This window comes from Pristiophorus japonicus, chromosome 3, assembly GCF_044704955.1.
Source record: "Pristiophorus japonicus isolate sPriJap1 chromosome 3, sPriJap1.hap1, whole genome shotgun sequence".
NCBI lineage: Eukaryota > Metazoa > Chordata > Chondrichthyes > Pristiophoridae > Pristiophorus > Pristiophorus japonicus.
The window spans coordinates 158,834,180-158,857,583 of NC_091979.1; the positions used below are offsets into that span (position 1 = coordinate 158,834,180).

Sequence of the window (23,404 nt, forward strand, 5' to 3'; positions counted from 1 at the left end):
TGGCCATAAGGGCCATATCTAACTCCCTTTTGAATATATCTAACGAACTAGCCTCAGCAACTTTTTGCGGTAGAGAATTCCACAGATTAACCACTTTCTGAGTGAAGAAGTTTCTCCTCATCTCAGTCCTAAATGGCTTAACCCTTATTCTTAGACTGTGACCCCTGGTTCTGGAACTCCCCAGCAACGGGAACATTCTTCCTGCCTCTAACCTGTCCAATCCCGTAAGAATTTTATATATTTCTATGAGATCCCCTCTCATTCTTCTAAACTCCAGTGGATACAAGCCCAGTTGATCCAGTCTCTCCTCATATGTCAGTCCTGCCATCCCGGAAATCAATCTGGTGAACCTTTGCTGTACTCCCTCAATAGCAAGAATTTCCTTCCTCAGATTAGGAGACCAAAACTGAACAATATTCCAGGTGTGGCCTCACCAAGGCTCTGCACAACTGCAGTAAGACTTCCCTGCTCCTATACTCAGATCCTCTCGCTATGAATGCCATTTGCCTTCTTCACCGCCTGCTGTACCTGCATGCCAACTTTCAATGACTGATGTACCATGACACCCAGGTATCGTTGCAACTCCCCTTTTACTAATCTGTCACCATTCAGATAATATTCTGTCTTCCTGTTTTTGCCACCAAAGTGGATAACCTCACATTTATCCACATTATACTGCATCTGCCATGCATTTGCCCACTCACCTAACCTGTCCAAGTCACCCTGCAGCCTCTTAGCATCCTCCTCACAGCTCACACCGCCACCCAGCTTAGTGTCATCTGCAAACCTGGAGATATTACACTCAATTCCTTCATCTAAATCATTGATGTATATTGTAAATAGCTGGGGTCCCAGCACTGAACCCTGCAGCACCTCACTAGTCACTGCCTGCCATTCTGAAAAGGACCCATTTATTCCGACTCTCTGCTTCCTGTCTGCCAACCAGTTCTCTATCCATGACAGTACATTACCTCCAATACCATGTGCTTTAATTTTGCACACTAATCTCTTAAAAGCCTTTTGAAAGTCCAAATACACCACATCCACTGGTTCTCCCTTGTCTATTCTACTAGTTACATCGTCAAAAAATTCTAGAAGATTTGTCAAGCATGATTTCCCTTTCATAATTCCATGCTGACTGGGACTAATCCTGTCACTACTTTCCAAATGCGCTGCTATTTCATCTTTAATAATTGATTCCAACATTTTCCCCACCACTGATGCTAGACTAACCGGTCTATAATTCCCTGTTTTCTCTCTCCCTCCTTTTTTTTAAAAGTGGTGTTACATTAGCTACCCTCCAGTCCATAGGAACTGATCCAGAGTCAATAGAATGTTGGATAATGACCACCAATGCATCCACTATTTCTAGGGCCACTTCCTTGAGTACTCTGGCATTGCAGCCTATCAGGCCTTGTGGATTTATCGGCCTTCAATCCCATCAATTTCCCTAACACAATTTCCTGACTAATAAGGATTTGCTTCAGTTCCTCCTTTTCGCTAGACCCTCAAACCCCTAGTATGATGGTGGATAGGCAATGGCAGACATTTAAAGATCACATGGATGAACTTCAACAATTGTACATCCCTGTCTGGTGTAAAAATAAAATCCTGGTGGTCTCCTTCTAACCTGTCTCTTTCTCTATCTCATCAGTGCTACTATGGTCACTGATCCTTTGAACTTTCTTAAGTTCCAAATATGCCATATTACCACGATTCTCCTCTTTCCTCCAATCAAGACTCACCACCCAGTCTCCTACTCGAAGGCATTCTTTCCCAAGATCTGAGAACTGTGGAACTCCTAACCTCCCTCAGTCATTCCTTCCCCTCCAATGACCAGGCTTCTAAAATCCAAGTTTGGTGCCACCTAATCACCACTTCCTGAATTATCTCATATTCTGTCCTACTCTTCTCAAACTTGGTGGTGTCCAGGACTATGGGCCGAAGCCCATCACCCCAACGCCCAATTTAAAGACATCCGTTTGCGGCGTTCTTGGAAAATCACCTTGATGTGTTCAGCAAATCATTCTTGCATAGAAGATTGATAAATTTCAGCAGTGATTTGTGTAAATAGATTAATTCAGCTGAAATAGCTTATATTTTAAACTGTTTTTATTAATTCAAGAAACAGAAAAAATATGGTGCAGCACTAGATTAACTTGCGAAACAGGCTTACCCAGTGCTGTATAGGCTAAAGTACACAATACACATGTACTGCTCCAGCAGAATCCATGAGTGTAAATTTCAACCTAATCCAACCATCGGGAAACCCACAGGATTGGGTGGAGCATTGGTTTTATACCCCACCCAATATTACTCTCCACTGACTTCATAGGAGAGCAAAATTGGATGAAATGTAAAAGCAGCTTTGCACCCAATCCCATCAGTTTCCTGATATGTGGCTTAGGTTAACATTGTTCCATGTGTTCATCTTATGTCATCAGAACAATGACATGACAAAGCTTTGATAAACTATTGGAGTATTCAGACAGAACTAATAATACAAAATTGTAGTTTCCATTGTCATTCATCCTTTTTCCTCTCAGTTGTATCTTTGTTACTATGTGGGTAGGTATGAGAGCGATAAGCAGCTAGAGATACTTCACTTTTAGAATGAGGGATTTCTTTCCTCATGTTTGCACTGACACCAGTTAACTGAGGCAAATAATTGCATGCAACAATAAAAGGTCTGACCATGCAATCATGGAGCAGCACTCTTAACATCAGGCCTTGGTTTCTTCACTTGTTATAAGGAAGCATCTGGGAAAAGGACTGGAAAGCGTCAAGAAACGGGCTATAATACGAGAGACTAGAGTGAGATTGAATTAGACCAGCAGGTGGGCACTGAAGTAGATGTCTGGAAGAGAGAACATGTCCCAATGAGAGAAAGAACAGCTAGCAGAAGCTAATGTAAGTGAGGGATTTAATATTAATCAGTTCATAGAATCATAGAATGATACAGCACAGAAGGAGGCCATTCGGAACATCATGCCTGTGCCGGCTCTTTGAAAGAGCTATCCAATTAGTCCCAATCCCCCGTTCTTTCACAATAATAAAGGTCTGATTAATTTTGGGAGGGGTTAACCAAGATATATTTTGTGTTTTTCCCCTTTGACTTTCTCCTGGAACCCTTTATGATGTTGCTATCAAATTGAGCGGGGGTGGCAACATTACCATTCTGTAACTCACCTGGAGCTTTATCCTTTTCCTGTGCGGGACATGCCGAGCCTTGACAACAAGGCCGAGAGCTGGAACTTGTCACGTGTGGGAATGTGGCTTCAAGCCTACAACTTATGGTTCTGTGGTGCATAGGGTTGTCAACCCTCCAGGATTGCTCTGGAGTCTCCAGGAATTGAAGATTAGTAATATGCTGCGACCAACTCAGGAGAACAATCATCAGGTTATTAAAAAAACTTTTTTTTCATTTTCTTTGAACACTTTTATTAGTTATAAAAAATATTGAAGATGAGGAGGAAGTTGTTTTGACTGACAGTCAAGAATCGTCCAATCGACTTTCATATTGGCATGGGAAGTTGGTGTGATGTGAGGATGGACCTGTCGGGTGGCCAATGGTGGGAGCGTGGAGGTGGGGCAATTGAAGGCACAAGGTCATAATGTGGAAAGGTCCAGGAATACATGCAACCAAAGTTGGCAATCCTAGTGGCGCAGCTTGCAGACCAACATGCTTCAGTATCTGACCACAAAAAGAACCCATCAACATGCATAAGAATGATGAGACGCTATTTGTCTGCAGAAATAAATAATGGGAAAGGCAATTCTAGGGGGCAATTATACTGAATTATTTATTTACTGGATCTCAGCAAAGGGCTGCCTGGGAGTGAGAAGCAGCCATGTCCCACAGAGACACAGGTGCACATCTGTTGTTGGCATTCAATTGTAAGTTTATTACTTTACCAAAGGAAATGTTATTTTATGTTCTAGGAATTTAATAACTTGCAATATTTATATTGGGATTTGAGCCTGGTTTATCCAGGATGGTATGTTGCCTCCCTGGTGCAAGGGTCAAGGATGTTTCGGAGCGGGTGCAGGACATTCTGAAAAGGAAGGGTGAACAGCCAGTTGTCGTGGTGCACATTGGTACCAACGACATAGGTAAAAAAAGGGATGAGGTCCTACGAGACGAATTTAAGGAGCTAGGAGCTAAATTAAAAAGTAGGACCTCAAAAGTAGTAATCTCAGGATTGCTACCAGTGCACGTGCTAGTCAGAGTAGGAATCGCAGGATAGCTCAGATGAATACATGGCTTGAGCAGTGGTGCAGCAGGGAGAGATTCAAATTTCTGGGGCATTGGAACCGGTTCTGGGGGAGGTGGGACCAGTACAAACCGGACGGTCTGCACCTGGGCAGGACCGGAACCAATGTCCTAGGGGGGAGTGTTTGCTAGTGCTGTTGAGGAGGAGTGAAACTAATATGGCAGGGGGATGGGAACCAATGCAGGGAGACAGAGGGAAACAAAAAGGAGACAAAAGCAAAAGACAGAAAGGAGATGAGTAAAAGTGGAGGGCAGAGAAACCCAAGGCAAAAAACAAAAAGGGCCAATGAATGTAAAGGGTCTGCAGGAGGGGTCAAAACTAAAAATCATGGTTTGAAAACTAGTATTAAAACACTCTACCTAAACGCACGCAGCATTCGAAAGAAAGTAAATGAGTTGACGGCACAAATCATTACAAATGGGTATGATTTGGTGGCCATTACAGAAACGTGGTTGCAGGGGGGCCAAGACTTGGAATTAAACATACAGGGGTATCTGACGATTCGGAAAGATAGACAAGAAGGGAAAGGAGGTGGGGTAGCTCTGTTAATAAAAGATGATATCAGGGCAGTTGTGAGAGACGATATTGGCTCTAATGAACAAAATGTTGAATCATTGTGGGTGGAGATTAGAGATAGTAAGGGGAAAAAGTCACTGGTGGGTGTAGTTTATAGGCCCCCAAATAATAACTTCACGGTGGACCGGGCAATAATCAAGAGAATAATGGAGGCATGTGAAAAAGGAACGGCAGTAATCATGGGGGATTTTAACCTACATATCGATTGGTCAAATCAAATTGCACGGGGTAGCTTGGAGGAGGAATTCATAGAATGCATACGGGATTGTTTCTTAGAACAGTATGTTACAGAACCGACAAGGAAGCAAGCTATCTTAGATCTGGTCCTGTGTAATGAGACAAGAATAATAAACGATCTCCCAGTAAAAGATCCTCTCGGAATGAGTGATCACAGTATGGTTGAATTTGTAATACAGATTGAGGGTGAGGAAGTAGTGTCTCAAACGAGCGTACTATGCTTAAACAAAGGGGACTACAGTGGGATGAGGGCAGAGTTGGCTAAAGTAGACTGGAAACACAGACTAAACAGTGAGGAACAGTGGAGGACTTTTAAGGAGCTCTTTCATAGTGCTCAACAAAAATATATTCCAGTGAAAAAGAAGGGCGGTAAGAGAAGGGATAACCAGCCGTGGATAACCAAGGAAATAAAGGAGAGTATCAAATTAAAAACCAATGCGCATAAGGTGGCCAAGGTTAGTGGGAAAATAGAAGATTGGGAAAATTTTAAACAACAGCAAAGAATGACTAAGAAAGCAATAAAGAAAGGAAAGATAGATTACGAAGGTAAACTTGCGCAAAACATAAAAACGGATAGTAAAAGCTTTTACAGATAAATAAAACGGAAAAGAGTGACTAAAGTAAATGTTGGTCCCTTCGAAGATGAGAAGGGGGATTTAATAATGGGAAATGTGGAAATGACTGAGACCTTAAACAATTATTTTGCTTCGGTCTTCACAGTGGAAGACGCAGAAACCATGCCAGAAATTGCTGGTCATAGGAATGTGGGAAGGGAGGACTTTGAGACAATCACTATCACTTGGGGGGTAGTGCTGGACAGGCTAATGGGACTCAAGGTAGACAAGTCCCCTGGTCCTGATGAAATGCATCCCAGGGTATTAAAAGAGATGGCGGAAGTTATAGCAGATGCATTTGTTATAATCTACCAAAATTATCTGGACTCTGGGAAGGTACTAGCGGATTGGAAAGCAGCTAATGTAACGCCTCTGTTTAAAAAAGGGGGCAGACAAAAGGCAGGTAACTATAGGCCAGTTAGTTTAACATCTTTAGTGCGGGAAATGCTTGAAACTATCATTAAGGAAGAAATAGCGAGACATCTAGATAGAAATAGTGCAATCAAGCAGACGCAGCATGGATTCATGAAGGGGAAATCATGTTTAACTAATTTACTGGAATTCTTTGAGGATATAACGAGCATGGTGGAGAGAGGTGTACCGATGGATGTGGTGTATTTAGATTTTCAAAAGGCATTCGATAAGGTGTCACACAAAAGGTTACTGCAGAAGATAAAGGTACGCGGAGTCAGTGGAAATGTATTAGCATGGATCGAGAATTGGCTGGCTAACAGAAAGCAGAGAGTCGGGATAAATGGGTTCTTTTCGGGTTGGAAATCGGTGGTTAGTGGTGTGCCACAGGGATCGGTGCTGGGACCACAACTGTTTACAATATACAGAGATGACCTGGAAGAGGGGACAGAGTGTAGTGCAACAAAATTTGCAGATGACACAAAGATTAGTGGGAAAGTGGGTTGTGTAGAGGACAGAGAGAGGCTGCAAAGAGATTTAGATAGGTTAAGCGAATGGGCTAAGGTTTGGCAGATGGAATACAATGTCGGAGAATGTGAGGTCATCCACCTTGGGGGAAAAAAAAACAGTAAAAGGGAATATTATTTGAATGGGGAGAAATTACAACATGCTGCGGTGCAGAGGGACCTGGGGGTCCTTGTGCATGAATCCCAAAAAGTTAGTTTGCAGGTGTAACAGGTAATCAGGAAGGCGAATGGAATGTTGGCCTTCATTGCAAGAGGGATGGAGTACAAAAGCAGGGAGGTCCTTCTGCAGCTGTATAGGGTATTGGTGAGGCCGCACCTGGAGTACTGCGTGCAGTTTTGGTCATCTTACTTAAGGAAGGATATACTAGCTTTGGAGAGGGTACAGAGATGATTCACTAGGCTGATTCTGGAGATGAGGGGGTTACCTTATGATGATAGATTGAGTAGACTGGGTCTTTACTCGTTGGAGTTCAGAAGGATGAGGGGTGATCTTATGGAAACAATTAAAATAATGAAAGGGATAGACAAGATAAAGGCAGAGAGGTTGTTTCCACTGGTCGGGTAGACTAGAACTAGGGAGCACAGCCTCAAAATACAGGGGAGCCAATTTAAAACCGAGTTGAGAAGGAATTTCTTCTCCCAGAGGGGTGTGAATCTGTGGAATTCTCTGCCCAAGGAAGTAGTTGAGGCTAGCTCATTGAATGTATTCAAGTCACAGATAGATAGATTTTTAACCAATAAGGGAATTAACGGTTATGGGGAGCGGGCGGGTAAGTGGAGCTGAGTCCACGGTCAGATCAGCCATGATCTTGTTGAATGGCGGAGCAGGCTCAAAGGGCTAGATGGCCTACTCCTGTTCCTAATTCTTATGTTCTTATGTTTATTATCTCACATTTCAACATCTTTATCTGTGACTGTTGGTCATCTGGTTTTTTGTCCTGATTCCCATCACCTAATTGATAAACTCTGCTTTGTTTTCAGGGGAAGAGACCAAAAAAAATATCTCTAAACTTAATCAAGAGGTGAGTCATAACAGTTCTAATATCTTCAAGACCTTTTACACTAAGAGAGGACCGTCTCCTTGCTCTTTCTTCCCCGTACTACTCCCTCCTAAGAAAAATTAGAGAACTTTGTCTGATCCGTGGGTGTTTGGGATAAGGACCACCTCTCATAGGGAAATGAATCTTACTATATACAGGGAGGATCTCAGAATATGAGGATAAGAGATGATGAACACTAGTGGGTGAGGTGTGGTCCTTGTTAGTGCTGATTTTTTGTGTGTGGGTATGTGTGAGACACCAGTGATATGGTGCCCGTGCAGTTAGGGTGATACTTGGCTGGGTTTGAACCAGAATCCAATTTTTGAGTATGATGCTTGGAAATTTCAAACTCCAAACCTGTTTTTTTTTTTAAAAAGATCATTTTCTCCACGTTGCTTCTATGTCTCACGATGTGCAGATGTGGGCCTGGAATTTGCTGCAATGGCGATATTGATCTTCCAGTGGCAAATTCACGCCATAATTTGTTGGAAAAATCATTTGAATATGCCACAACGAGCATTGAGAGGTATCTGGAGTGGAGCGGCCAATATCCGATACACATCCAAGGTACCGCCGCCCCCCCCCCGCCTCCGCCAAGACAGACGGAATGGAACAGTGGGTTATTTAACAGGGTCACGTTTAGGAGCAATAGCTTCGATCTGATAATGTAGGGATGGGTCACAGAATGTCCAAGTCGGGTTTTATTTTATTGCATTGCTGAGTTTGTAAATATATAAATCGGTGTTACAAAGGGACCCTTATGCAGAGGATTGTCTCACAAACGGCATGCAATCCCTCGCCATATTTCATTGCCAGTTGCAATTCATGCTTTGTGCAAGTCGGGGTAAAGTTCTTCTTCTCTTCTCTTAAAATTATCACATGCCAAGCTCTCAAAACACATTTTATTACTTAATTGAGGTTTTAAAGTTCCTAGAACAAGTCAGTAAAGATGATATCCTTAGGCAACCTGCTGAGCAATTGAATACGTTACTAATTCTGAGCCCTCCAGCACCATTGTGTAAGGATCTGTGGTGATCACTGTGATGTTAATTCAGCAAACTCCATCTCATCATTCATTTTAATGGGAGGGAGGCAAAGCTATGATAATTAGCGTTACATTTTTTTCAACAAGGGTCTCTGTGGAGCAGCACAAAAGTCCCAACAACTTATGGCATGGGGTACGGAATGGCATAAGTCATTCACGCCATAAATAACAGTGTACGTTGACTGGTGCAAGTTTTCAGCAAGTTCAGGCTTAATTATTTATAAAATTTATGATTTTCAATGGATTTTTAGCAGCTAACTGCAGGTAGTGACCTTAAGCCCAGTACAAATGTAATATTTTGTTTTACCTGTGTAAATGAATTTTAAAATGGATACTATATGGTTTAATTTCAGTGAATTTATCCTATTGGACCATTTACTTGCACTCTAAATGTTGTAATTTAAAATGTAGTTGCTAATAATCTCAGTGTTTAGTGCTTTAGTGGTGGGTTTCTTTTATCTTCTAGATGTCACACCTCTCGCAGCAAGTCACCCAGCTGAGTAAAGATCTGCAAGATATGATGCAGCTCCTGAAACCTTTGTTGACATCCCACAAGTACATCCTTCCCTCTCCAGAACTCACACTGAATCCTAGTCTTGCAGCCATCTACAGCAACAGCAGTGGAATCGGCAGCATCATCCGGTCACAGGCTCCTTCCACGGCTCAGACGTTCCCCACATTATTGAGGCCTGACCATCAGCAGGGAGGCTCGTGGACGGATAGCAACCCATATCCCCCAAGGTCATCAGTATCAAATTCAAACAGTCCATCGGGAAAGATACAGACTGTTCATGGCTCATTATCACTGGACTCCTTCTTGCTGGCTTCATCCCAACATACAGAGCATGGAGGTAGTGAGCCCCAAGTTCTAAATCAGCCCATGACTCCAGGCAATAGTCAATTACCTCATCAACAGTTTCTTCATGAGGAGTTAATGCCCCTTGTCCCTCCACCTCCCATTAAATCAGTCACTTTACAGCAGGCTAGACAGCCAGATGAACACAATGCCAAACAAATGGAGTCACCCATGGCAAAACTCTCCCTACCAGCAGATGCTAACTGTATACCAGATAAAATGGCTGAACTTCTAAGCCCCTTCAACACAAGGTTAACAAGGATAGAAACATGTTCTGTTGAAATGGTAAGGACATCAGCTGAGGATTCTGGTAGCGATTCAATTCAGTTCATTGATGATGAAGGGACAAATGTATAAAGGCCTGGGACTGAAGAAATGGGTAAAGTTTGCCATGTCAGTAACACCAATACTTTTTTTTTAAAAAAAGCTTTTTGATTTGATCTTAAATCTTAAAAAGAACCTTTTTTGCTTCGGAAGGCTAAAAACGAGTGGACTCTGTTGACTTTGGTGTAACAAATTTCTGCAACAATTTGCAAGCTATAACATCTCACCTGACAACAATGTGCAACCTAATAGACTAACTTAAACAAGTGAATGGATCACACGGTCATGGAATACATTTCAAGGAACAAACTTGCTGTAAAATATCGAATGAGATACAGGCATGGTCTGCTTTGAGATGTTTCTACGCATGTATTCTTTCGAATGAGCCAAATGATGTATAAATACAGAGTATAAACCTGCTATAAAGTGTTGGAACTGGCTGAATATACATAACAGAAAAAAAGGACTTATTTTTCTACCTTTGTTATGTGAAAGAACATCTTTATACAGATTACTTTTTTCCTTTCTTTGGATAATGGATCAAGCGTGTTTATTAAGCAGGTTTTTAAAGATCAAATTAATTGCATGTAATATATACATATATATATATTTATGCATGACGCATGTGGGTCCAAGGTGACATTAGCAGGAAACCTTGGAAGTGAATGTGTATTTTATTAAAGGTGATGCACTCTGAAAAGAACCAAAATTTAGTCCATGTGATTTAAACTTTAATTTTAGTCCTAAAATAGGAACAGCAATAATGGGGAGGAAAAGCTGTGTGCTTTAGAAAGAGAAACATGTGCCATATTGAATATTTCAACCATGCATTTTCAGTGGTCTTGTTATTGCACCAAACCCACAAATAGGACAAGTTTAACACATGTCACTTGCCATTTCATTTGTAGTCTTCTATTATATACACATGAACTCGATGACTTTACATTGAAAATATTCTGATTACCTTGATGGATATTGCAGCTACTTTATTAAATTGACATCAGTAAGCCAAAATACTACCAATACAACCTCTAACCTTACTGTTTTAATAAAATAAAGACTTGCATTTATATAGCGCCATTCACAACCTCAAATGTCCCAAAGCGTTTTACAGCCAATGAAGTACTTTTGAAGTGTAGTCACTAATATAGTAAAATTAAAAAGGGGATTGGCCAATACTGTCAACTGCAGAGAATGTATCCCCCTTCTGAGGGAGCGACAGCTCTGGAGGCAGTGAGCTGAACTCCTGTTTAGGAGGCAAATGTTCAGATCTCACCCATATTTTACATTAATGATCTCCATTGATGGGCAATATCCCAACAGTGGATAGTCAAGGGGCTATGGGGTGAGGAACTTAACACAATCACAATCACTAAGGAGGTGGTACTCAGTAAGATAATAGGACTAAAGGCGGATAAATCCCCTAGACCTGATGGCTTGCATCCTAGAGAAGTAGCAGCAGGTGTAATGGATGCATTGGTGTAATATACCAACATTCCTTGGATTCTGGAAAGGTCCCAGCAGATTGGAAAACCACAAATGTAAAGGCCCTATTTAAAAAAGGAGGCAGTCAATAAGCAGGAAACTGTAGACCAATTAGCCTAACATCTGTGGTTGGGAAAATGTTGGAGTCCATTATTAAAGAAGCAGCAGCAGGACATTTGAAAAAACATAATTCAGTCAGGCAGAGTCAGGATGGATTTATGAAAGGGAAGTCATGTTTGACAAATTTGCTGGAATTCTTTGAGGATGTAATGAACAGGGTGGATAAAGGGGAACCAGTGGATGTGGTGTATTTGGAATCCAGAAGGCATTTGACAAGGTGCCACATAAAAGGTTACTGCACAAGATAAAAGTTCACGGGGTTGGGGCTAATATATTAGCATGGATATAGAGGATTGGCTAACTAACAGAAAACAGAGTCGGGATAAATGGTTCATTCTCGGGTTGGCAATCAGTAACTAGTGCTGCAGGGATCAGAGCTGGGACCCCAACTATTTACAATCTATATTAATGGCTTGGAAGAAGGGACTGAGTGTAATGTAGCCAAGTTTGCTGATGATACAAAGATGGGAGGAAAAGCAATGTGTGAGGAGGACACAAAAAATCTGCAAAAGGACATAGACAAGCTAAGTGAGTGGGCAAAAATTTGGCAGATGGAGGATAATGTTGGAAAGTGTGAGGATATGCACTTTGGCAGAAAAAAATAAAAGAGCAAGTTATTATTTAAATGGAGAAAATTTGCAAAGTGCTGCAGTACAGCAGGACCTGGGGGTACTTGTGTATGAAACACAAAAGGTTAGTATGCAGGTACAGCAAGTGATCAGGAAGGCCAATGGAATCTTGGCCTTTATTGCAAAGGGGATGGAATATAAAAGCAAGGAAGTCTTGCTACAGTTATACAGGGTATTGGTGAGGCCAAATCTGGAATACTGCATATTTAAAAAAGGATATACTTGCTTTGGAGGCAGTTCAGAGAAGGTTCACTCAATTGATTCCGGAGATGAAGGATTTGACTTATGAAGAAAGGTTGAGTAGTTTGGGCCTCTACTCATTGGAATTCAGAAGAATGAGAGGTGATCTTACTGAAACGTATAAGATTATGAGGGGGCTTGACAAGGTGGATGCAGGGAGGATGTTTCCACTGATAGGGGAGATTAGAACTAAGGGGCATAATCTTAGAATAAGGGGTCGCCCATTTAAAACTGAGATAAAGAGGAATTTCTTCCCTCAGAGGGTTGTAATGCTGTGGAACTCGCTGCCTCAGAGAGCTGTAGAAGCTGGGACATTGAATAAATTTAAGACAGAGATAGACAATTTCTTAACCGATAACGGATTAAGAGGTTATGGGGAGTGGGCACGGAAGTGGACCTGAGTCCATGATCGGATCAGCCATGATAGTATTTAATGGCGGAGCAGGCTCAAGGGGTCGTATGGCCTACTCCTGCTCCTATTTCTCGTGTTCTTATAATTCTGGCTCCATCTCCTGCTTTAGTCACTGGTTGTGCACCACCAAACAATGCATTGCTCCATTCAAAGTGGAGGATCAATCAGCTGAGAGTTTTAAGAAAGCATGTCTGTCCAATACTCTCCTGACTAAAAAATCATAGCAATAAAGCAGCAAAATAGGTCAATTATGGGAAAATGATTAAAAATAAACCAGCCAGTCTTTGACCCACGCCATAGCTCAAACTTTCCCCACATTGCTGAGGTCTGCCTTCTGAAAGTTTGTTCGGATACATGTAATAAATTAAACACTGAGGGCCCAAGTTTCCACACGATAAAAAACGGGCGCCCCTCCGAGCTGGGCACCCGTTTTTCGCGCCTAAAACGGCGCCTAAAAAAAAAACTCACGATTCTGGAGCGTTCTGCAGCTCCTTGTCTGCCTGGCGCGGCGCCCAGGGGGGCGGAGCCTACACTCGCGCCGATTTTGTAAGTGGGAGGGGGCGGGTACTATTTAAATTAGTTTTTTTCCTGCCGACAACGCTGCGCGTGCGCGTTGGAGCGTTCGCGCATGCTCAGTGTGAAAAAAAACATTGGAACTCGGCCATTTTTGTAGTTCTTTGTAGCTGTTTAATTTTTGAACATTTTTTTAATAAAAGCACATTGCCATCAGCACATCAGCACTTGCAGCCTTCTCACTGTCTCCTCTCCAGCCCCCACCCCCGCGGGAAGAACAGGCGCCTCCTACCCCCCCCGCGGGAAGAACGGGCGCCTCCTCCCTCCCCGCGGGAAGAACGGGCGCCTCCTCCCCCACCCCCGCGGGAAGAACAGGCGCCTCCTACCCCCCCCGCGGGAAGAACGGGCGCCTCCTCCCCCCCCGCGGGAAGAACGGGCGCCTCCTCCCCCCTCCCGCGGGAAGAACGGGCGCCTCCTCTCCCCCCCCCCCCCGCGGGAAGAACGGGCGCCTCCTCTCCTCCCCCCCCCCCGCGGGAAGAACGGGCGCCTCCTCCCCCCCCGCGGGAAGAACGGGCGCCTCAGGCTGACTGCAGCATTCTCCGTGCCTTCACACAGGTAGGAAGATGGTTTATTTAATCTTTTCTTTGCTTATAAATGTTTATTCAGGTTGGATTTATTTGTATAATATTTGTAGAAGTATAAATAAGGATTTATTGTAGAATTTAATGACTGCCCTTTCTCCCCCCCCCCCCCCCCCACACCTCGTTCTGGACGCCTAATTTGTAACCTGCGCCTGATCTTTTAATGAGTAGAACAGGTTTTTTCAGTTCTACAAAAATCTTCACTGGCTCCATTCTAACTTAGTTTGGAGTACGTTTTCACTGTGGAAACTTTCAAATCAGGCGTCAGTGGCCGGACACGCCCCCTTTTGAAGAAAAAATTCTGTTCCAAAATGGAACTGTTCTAACTGACTAGAACTGCAGAAAAAAAAATGTGGAGAATTGCGATTTCTAAGATAGTCCGTTCTCCACCAGTTGCTCCTAAAAATCATGCGCAAATCATGGAAACTTGGGCCCTATATTTAGATGGTAGAATCTAGTACTATCTTCAGCAATAGGTTCTGCTGCCTAAAATGTAGTTCTCTGAAATTGCAATGTAATTTTTCTCAGTGGCCAGCAGGGGACAACACTATGTTTAAGTACAGTAATTGCTTTGTAACAATGGTATGCTTTTTTTCTTTGCTTGCTTATGCTGCAGTTCCAAACTAGCAAAAAGCAATGGCACTTAGAATAATTTACTACCATCTGTGCCCTTTGATAGCAGTCTTATTACCCTCCAGTCTTTTCTCCTGAAGTTATCGACTCATTTTGGAGTACAGTTCCGCAGGGGCTAGCCAGTCTCTGGCACCTTGCACAAGTGGTCATTCTTTATGTATGAACCAAGCCGGTGAGTGTCAAGAGGCTATTCCATCATGGGGCTTCACAGTTGAGTTCAATCATCTGTTCATTTGACATCAACACACACTTTGTAACAAGAGCCACTCAATCAGAAGTGAGAACTCTGGCTGATATATCCTCTGCCGCTCCCTTCGAGACTCTCAGGCCAATTGCAGCACCCCAACTGTTATGTATGGAGAAAGAGTCAGACTGAACACTGTGAGCTCAAAGTAAAGTGTGACAGTCTTTTATTACAGGTCTCCAGAGTGCCTCTCCAACCTGAGGCCTCCTTAAATACCTGTGCTCCCAAGGGATTGAGAGATCCCTTGGGACTTCAGGGATGAGCCCCCTGGTGGCTGTGCAGAGTAAATACAAGTTTACATGTATAAGAACACTCCCCCCCAAAGTCAATAGTGTAACTATTTACAATGTGAATTGATCTGGGGCCCTTCTTGCCCTGGCTGATTGTCTCGGTGTGAACGCTGGTATTGTAGGATCATTTGTTGGGCCCTCGCTGGGCTGCTTTGCAGCTGGCCTTGCTGGGCTGTCTGGTGTGTTGGGTCCTGCTGGCTGCTGTGGATGATGGGTTCTGCTTCGTGGTCAACCATGGTGCCGGTTGCCACTGGTGTGTATGTTGGGGTTCAAAGAAGATAGGGTCCAAGGTGGGTTGCTCAGGATAGACCATGAATCTGAGTTTGATTTGGTCCAAGTGTTTCCGGTGAATGAGTCCATTTGAAAGTTTGACCCTGCTCCCCTCTTTGGCCATGACAGTGCTGGGAAGCCACTTGGGACCTTGTCCATAATTCAATACAAATACAGGATCATTGATTTCAATCTCGCATGACACATTTGCGCTATTATGGTATGTACTTTGTTGAAGCCGCCTGCTCTCTACCTGTTCATGTAGATCAGGGTGAACTAACGAGAGCCTCGTCTTAAGTCCGCTTTTCATGAGCAATTCAGCAGGTGGGATCCCAGTGAGCGACTGGGGTCTCGTGCGGTAGCTCAGCAGGACTCGGGATAGGCGAGTCTGTAGTGAGCCTTCAGTTACCCTCTTCAAATCTTGCTCGATGGTTTGCACTGCTCTCTCTGTCTGCCCATTGGACGCTGGTTTAAATGGGCAGATGTGACATGTTTGATCCCGTTGCGGTTCATGAATTCTTTGAACTCAACACTGGCAAAACATGGCCCGTTGTCGCTCACCAGGGACATCGGGTAGCCCGTGTGTGGCAAACATGGCCCACAGGCTTTCAGTAGTGGCAGCGGACGTGCTAGCTGACATCTCACATTCAATCCACTTGGAGTACGCGTCTACAACCACAAGGAACATTTTACCCAAAAACAGGCCTGCATAGTCAACGTGTACCCTAGACCACGGTTTGGAGGGCCAAGACCATAAACTTAGCGGCGCCTTCCTGGGTGCATTGCTTAACTGCGAGCATGTATTACATCTGTGAACGCAGGACTCTTAAGTCCACATCGATACCGGGCCACCACATGTGGGATCTGGCTGTCGCTTTTATCATTATGATGCCTGGATGGGTACTGTGGAGGTCATTGATAAAGGTGTCTCTGCCCTTCTTGGGAACCACTACACGATTGCCCCACAGAAGACAGTCTGCCTGTATAGAGCTTTCATCTTTGCGCCGCTGAAACGGCTTTATCTCTTCTTGCATTTCCACTGGGACACTGGACCAGCTCCCGTGAAATACATAGCTTTTGACTAGGGATAACAAGAGGTCCGGCGTCATGTAGGCTGAAGGCAGATCCAGCTTCATGAACGTCTTTCCTCCCGCCAGCGTTGCAAAGAGGTCGTCGGCCTTTGGTAATGGGTATTGGTCCTGCTGGGAGAAACGATTGATAGTTACTTTGTAATCGCCACAGATTCTGACTGTGCTGGCCCAATTGTTGAACTCGATCAGTGAAATGATGCCCTCTCTTTGCAGCTGGTTTAGCTCGATCTCTACCCTTTCTCTCATCATGTACAGAACTGCTCTTGCCTAGTGATGGATGGGTCGCGCCCCCAGAATTCGGTGGATCTGCACTTTTGCTCCTTGGAATTTCCCGATGCCTGGTTCGAACAGAGAAGGAAATTTGTTTAAGACCTGGGTACACGAAGTGTCATCAGCGGACGATAGCGCTCTGATGTCGTCCCAGTTCCAGTGTATTTTTCCCAGCCAGCTCCTGCCGAGCAGCATGGGACCATCGCCCGGTACCACCCAGAGTGGTAGCTTGTGCACCGCTCTATCCTAGGAGACTTTTACAGGAGCACTGCCAATTACGGGAATCAGTTCTTTCGTTTAAGTTCTTAGTTTCATATGAATTGGAGTTATGACTGGCCTTGAGGCCTTGTTGCACCACAATCTTTCGAAAGTCTTTTTGCTCATGATGGACTGGCTCACGCCCGTGTCCAGTTCCATTGACACCGGGAGTCCATTTAGTTCAACATTCAGCATTATCAGGGGACAATTCATGGTGAATGTGAGCACCCCATGTACCCCTGCCTCCTCCGCCTGAGGCTCTGGTTCATCGTGATCCTCTGTGGATCTGTCCTCCTCTGCAACATGGTGGTTTGCAGGTTTAACAGGATTAGCAGCTCGCCTGCACATACGCTGGAGGTGTCCCATTGTTCCACAGCCCTTGCAAACATACCTTTTGAATCAGCATGAATGGAAACGATGATCATCCCACAGCGCCAACAAGGTGTTAATGGCCTTGCATTCATCACCCTTGATGGTGGACTCAGACATCTGTGGACATGCAGCTGCAGGCATGTGTGACCTGCCCTGTACATTGCGATTTGAAAACAACATCACTTTGTTCACAGTACTTGTAGCAGCACTTGTGCGCTGAGAGATTTGCTTAGTATTGTCACTGGTGTCAATGAACGCCTGGGCTATCGCTATGGCCTTATTCAAGATTGGGGTCTCTACAGTCAAAAGTTTGCGAATTTGGTTTCGTGGCTAATGCCAATAACGAAAAAATCTCAGAGCACGTGCTCCAAATATCCTTCAAATTTGTAATGTCCTGCAAGGCGTCTTAGCTCGGCAACATAACTCACCACTTCCTGGCCTTCAGACCTTTTGTAGGTGTAGAACCGGTACCTCGCCATCAGAACGCTTTCCTTCGGGTTCAAATGCTCTCGTACCAGTGTGCACATATCATCGTATGATTTCTCCGTGGGTTTCGCTGGAGTGAGCAGATTCTTCATGAGGCCATACGTTGGTGCCCCACAGACGGTGAGGAGGATTGCCTTTCGTTTGGCAGCATTCTCTTCCCCATCTAGCTCATTGGCTATGAAGTATTGGTTGAGTTGCTCCACAAAAGTTTCCCAATCAACACCCTCGGAGAATTTCTCCAGGATGCCCACTGTTCTTTGCATCTTTGGGTTCGTTATCTGTATCTCGTCGCCAGTTGTTATGTATTGTGAAAGAGTCTGATTGCACACTGAGCTCAAAGTAAAGTGTGACCGTAGTCTTTTATTGCAGGTCTCCAGAGTGCCTCTCCAACCTGTGAGGCCTCCTTAAATACCTGTGCTACCAAGGGATTGTGGGATCCCTTGGGATTCCAGGGGATGAGCTCTCTGGTGGCTGTACAGAGTAAATACAAGTTTACATATATAACACCATCAACTGTCTCAGCATAGACCAGCGATTGAACCGGTGGCCTTCTTGATTCAGTATAGCTCAGCACCACATAAGCGGTGCATTCACTTCCGGAGTCAGTGGAGCAGTCCACATAATGTGAAACATGAGCAGCTTTCACACGACATTATAGAATAGAATCATAGAATGATACAGCACAGAAGGCTTTTGGCCCATCGTGCCTGTGCCAGCTCTTTGAACGAGCTATCAAATTACTCCACTCACCTGCTCATTCCCCATAGCCTTGCAAGTTTTTTCCCCTTCAAGTATTTATTCAATTCCCTTTTGAAATTTACTATTGATTCTGCTTCCACCACCCTTTTAGGCAGCGCATTCCAGATTGCTGAAAACAATTCTCATTTCCCCCCGGTTCTTTTGCCAATTATCTTAAATCTATGTCTTTCTGCCAATGCAAACATTGATATATTACAGCCGAAAGGTTCACACATAAAGTCGATGACTGAACTGACTCACCACCTTTATAGCAGCGCTGACTTGCCTGAGAAAGGATTGTGTGCATAGCTTGGATCAGCACAAGTTAGACACCTGCAAGGGGCATCGCATTGTCCTAGAAATAAACCCTGTTCAGTTTGAGTTTTTTTGTTTAAAAACAAAATGATTTGTGCCATTGGTAATTACTGTTATGACTGGTCATTATTTTTGTTGGTGAGATCATTTATAGCTGCGCCTTAAGAACTGGAGTGCAATCAAACTGTATCCCACTTACTTTTTTCTATTAGTTTTGAAATAAAGATCAACCAAATAGATCTTTTTCAGTCAATCATTTCAAACTCTATATTTCTCCCTCCCCTGCTTAAGATTGACTTTAAGCCCACATGCCCAACTCAATAACATAATTCCAGAGGTACAACTTCTGTTATTTGTTACAAATTGAAACCAGTTGGTGGAAACACTGCATGCAGTTATACTGTCGGATGCATCCCACTTCCAAACCAGAAAAGAAATCACTGAACTGCACACAAAAGGAACAGGAGTAGGCCAATCACCTCCTTGAGCCTATTCCGCCATTCAATTAGATCATGGCTGATCTAAACCTTAACTGTATCTACCTGCCTTGGTTCCATAACCCTCAATACCTTTGCCTAACAAAAATCTATGAACCTCTGTTTTGAAATTTTCAATTGACCTAGCCTCAACAGCTTTTTTGGGGGAGAGAGTTCCAAATTTACACTACGCTTCGCGTGAAGAAGTGCTTTCTATCATCACCCTTGAACGGCCAAGCTCTAATTTGCATACGTTTATGTAGATGTGTGCACTGTGATCTAGTGCTGGTGACATTTTTACGCTTAGTGAAGAGCTACATATATACTAAAAATGAGCCCACATCAGCACAAAGCTCAATTATTTAGAGATAATGTCTGATAATTACAATAGTACATTTCAAGGTTATTTGACCAAACCCTACGAGACTTCATGGGGTCTGGAGTCAATGTTGAGGATGACCACGGCCTCTCCCACTCAATTGTCTACAATTGAGGGATTTATCCTGCTGGTGCGACGGGATACCCAGGAGTTGAGAAGGAGGAGTCTGGAATATTAGCTAATAGATATGATTCTGAGTACAACAATGTTATGCTGTTGCTTGATTAGTCTATGGGACAGTTCAACTTGGGCACCATTCCCTAGATGTTAGTGATGGAAGGAGTCATCACTAATGCCTTCAGGTAATACTTTGTCACCAATAATCAGCTCACTGACACTCAGACTGGATTCCATCAGAACCACTTGGTTCCAGACCAAGTGGCTATTAAAGGTCAGTTATCACGGCCCCAGGATATCGCTGCAGGAGTACCTCAGGGAAGCATCCTCAGCTGCTTCATCAATGATCTTCCCCTGACAATCAGGCAGTCCATACTATGCTATAGCAGGAACTAGACAACATCAAGGCTTGGGCTGACAAATGGCAGGTAAGATTCGCGCCACATAGATGCCAGATAATGACTATCTCGAACAAGAGAAAACCTAGACATTTTCCCAACAATCAACAGCACCACCATCACCGAGTCCCCCTCACCATCAACATCATAGAATCATAGAAATTTACAGCACAGAAGGAGGCCATTTCGGCCCATCGTGTCTGTGCCGGCCAACAAGAGACTACCCAGCCTAATCCCACTTTCCAGCTCTAGGTCCATAACCCTGTAGGTTACGGCACATCAAGTGCACATCCAAGTAATTTTTAAATGTGGTGAGGGTTTCTGCCTCTCCCACCCTTTCAGGCAGTGAGTTCCAGACTTTCACAACCCTCTGGGTGAAGAAATTTCCCCTCAAATTCCCTCTAAATGTGCTACCAATTACTTTAAATTTATGCCCCCTGGTTGTTGACCCCTCTGCTAAAGGAAATAGATCCTTATCCACTATATCTAGGCCCCTCATAATTTTATATGCCTCAATGAGGTCTCCCTTCAGCTTCATATCTAATGTTCCAAGGAAAACAAACCCAACCTATCTAATCTGTCCTCACAGCTAAGTTTCCCCACTCCCGGCAACATCCTCGTAAATCTCCTCTGTACCTTCTCCACTGCAATTACATCCTTCCTGTAATGCGGTGACCAGAACTGCACACAGTACTCTAGCTGTGGCCGAACTAGTGTTTTATACACTTCAAGCATAACCCCCCTGCAATTGTATTCTATGCCTCGGCTAATAAAGGCAAGCATTCCGTATGCCTTCTTAACCGCCTTATCTAGCTGCCCTGCTACCTTCAGGGATCTGTGGACATGCACTCCAAGGTCACTTTGATCCTCTACACTTCAGTTTCCTACCATTTAATGTGTATTCCCTTTCCTTGTAAGCCCTCCTCAAATGCTTTTCAGGAATAAATTCCATTTGCCACTGTTCTGCACACCTGACCAGTTGATTGATATCTTCCTGCAGTCTACAGCTTTCTTCTCTATTATCAACCACACAGCCAATTTTAGTATCATCTGCAAACTTCTTAACCATACCCGCTATATTCAACTGTAGACATTGATGAATACCACAAAAAGCAAGGGACCTAGTACTGAGCCCTGCGGAACCCCACTTGAAACAGCCTTCCAGTCACAAAAACGCCCATCAACCATTACCCTCCGCTTCCTGCCTTTGAGCCAATTTTGAATGGCTCCTTTCAGAGGCAAAACTATGACCCCGAGCCCCGCAACCCTGAGTCCGCCGCAGGGGGCCAACCGGCCAGCCCCATGCTGGCGCTGTGGAGGAAATCACAGAGTCCACCAATGCAGATACAGAGACTATACTTGCAAGGGCTGTAACACTAAAGGCCATCTACAGCGAATGTGTAAAATAAATTTTACTCACCGAATCGCTGAAGAGTTGGCCGATCACCCGGGCTCCAGCACTGAAGAAGAAGAGCGAGTCCAGGAGGCAGCTCAGGCCCAGGAAGAGGTGTACGGAGTGTTTACCTGCTCCACCAAGAGTTCCGCGTTGAAGATAGAAGTTGAAATCAACGGTGTTCCAGTCTCAATGGAGGTCGACACAGGGGCGAGCCAATCATTGATAAACCAGGTGGCCTTCGAGAAACTCTGGGACAACCCTATCGAACAACCTAAAATGCTCCCGATCCAGATAAAGCTGCTCACTTACACAAACGACCCCATCCCAGTCGTTGGCAGCGTCATTGTCCAGGTGTCCTACGGCGGCGCGATGCACAAGCTATGTGGATCGTTGCTGGTGATGGTCCAACGCTGCTAGGAAGAAGTTGGATGAAGCAAATCCAAAGCTGTTGGAGCTGGGAAAGTCTCCAGGCCCCGGCGATCGACATCCTAGGCGGCCCCAAATTTGGATCCATCGCAGCACCTGAAGATCCGACCGTCCAGCTCGACTGTGTGGCGACAACACAAACCGCACTATCCAACGGCGAGATGATCCAACCCAAACGGACAGAACACACCTTCCGGTCCGTGGCAGGACTCAGAAGGGAGAAGATCGATGCAGGAGGTATTTCCCCACCTTCAGTGGCAGACCCTGGGGAGAGAAGGATCACAGCAGCCTATCTGAAGTGAGTGAAAAGAGGATCCAACCCGAACAGACAGAACACACCTTCCGGGCCACGGCAGGACTCAGAAGGGAGCAGATCGACCCAGAAGGTATTTCACCACCTTCAGTGGCAGACCCTGGGGAAGAGAACAATCACAGCAGCCTACCTCGAGGAGAAAGAAAAGATGGCGCCCGCACCACGAGGCGAAGTGCCTGAAATCAAGATGGCCGCGACCAGACCACGAGGGGCAGCATTGAGGGAGCAACACGTGATACCAAGCAGCGAACCGGATTGGGGTAAAGATTGCAAGGCCCTCTTAAAGGAGACCGGCAACCCAGAACAATTAAAGGCACAGTTTCACTTTTTGTACAGTGATGCCAGTGATACTAATGCGAGACATGTAATTAACAAATGCAAGTATTTAACTGTACCGTTGAACAGCGATGCCGGTAGGATATGCGGAAAAGGTGTAATTGATGAACACAAGTATCTAAATGTAACATTGTACAGCAATGCTGGTAATATAAAGGGAAAAAGTGTAATTGAGCGTAAGGATGAAATTGACAAATGTGAACTCGTACCTGAGAGCGATCAGAGCCAATGTATCATGAATGTAAACGATGGAATAATGTGTGATAGCAGGTTCAAGATGCTCGCCGACAAAACCAAGGGCAATCTCCCGTTCGAAGCACCCAGATCCAGCGGACTATCCAATCATGGAGCCTGCGTCTCTGGGACCAAGGTGATGCCCCAGGGAGTGTGGCCACACACAGTGGGAGCATACCCACTGCAGAGCCAGCGATCAGTGGATGGCACAGGCACCGCCACTGGCACCCTGCCCCTGATCGGCCCTACCCCTCTGGCCACCAGGGCCAGCACAAGGAGCAAGAGGCCAGTGTCATGTATGTAACCATCATGCAATGGTAACCTTCATGTAACTGTAACCTTCATGTAACTCCTGTACACTGTACTTATACCCTAGAAATGCACACCATGACCACAGGGGGTGAACTTGTGGGAGACA

At 44.5% G+C, this 23,404-nt stretch overlaps 1 protein-coding gene across 1 annotated transcript in view; it reads left to right on the forward strand.

The window, feature by feature from the left end:
- kcnh3 (potassium voltage-gated channel, subfamily H (eag-related), member 3) overlaps positions 1-10,573 on the forward strand; it is a 939,094-nt gene extending 928,521 nt beyond the window's left edge. The window contains exons 13-14 of the mRNA XM_070875952.1: positions 7,621-7,661; positions 9,191-10,573. Coding sequence (XP_070732053.1) covers positions 7,621-7,661; positions 9,191-9,937 — 788 coding nt within the window. The 3' untranslated portion in view covers positions 9,938-10,573. The remainder of the gene's footprint in view (positions 1-7,620; positions 7,662-9,190) is intronic.
- Positions 10,574-23,404: the final 12,831 nt, after the last annotated feature.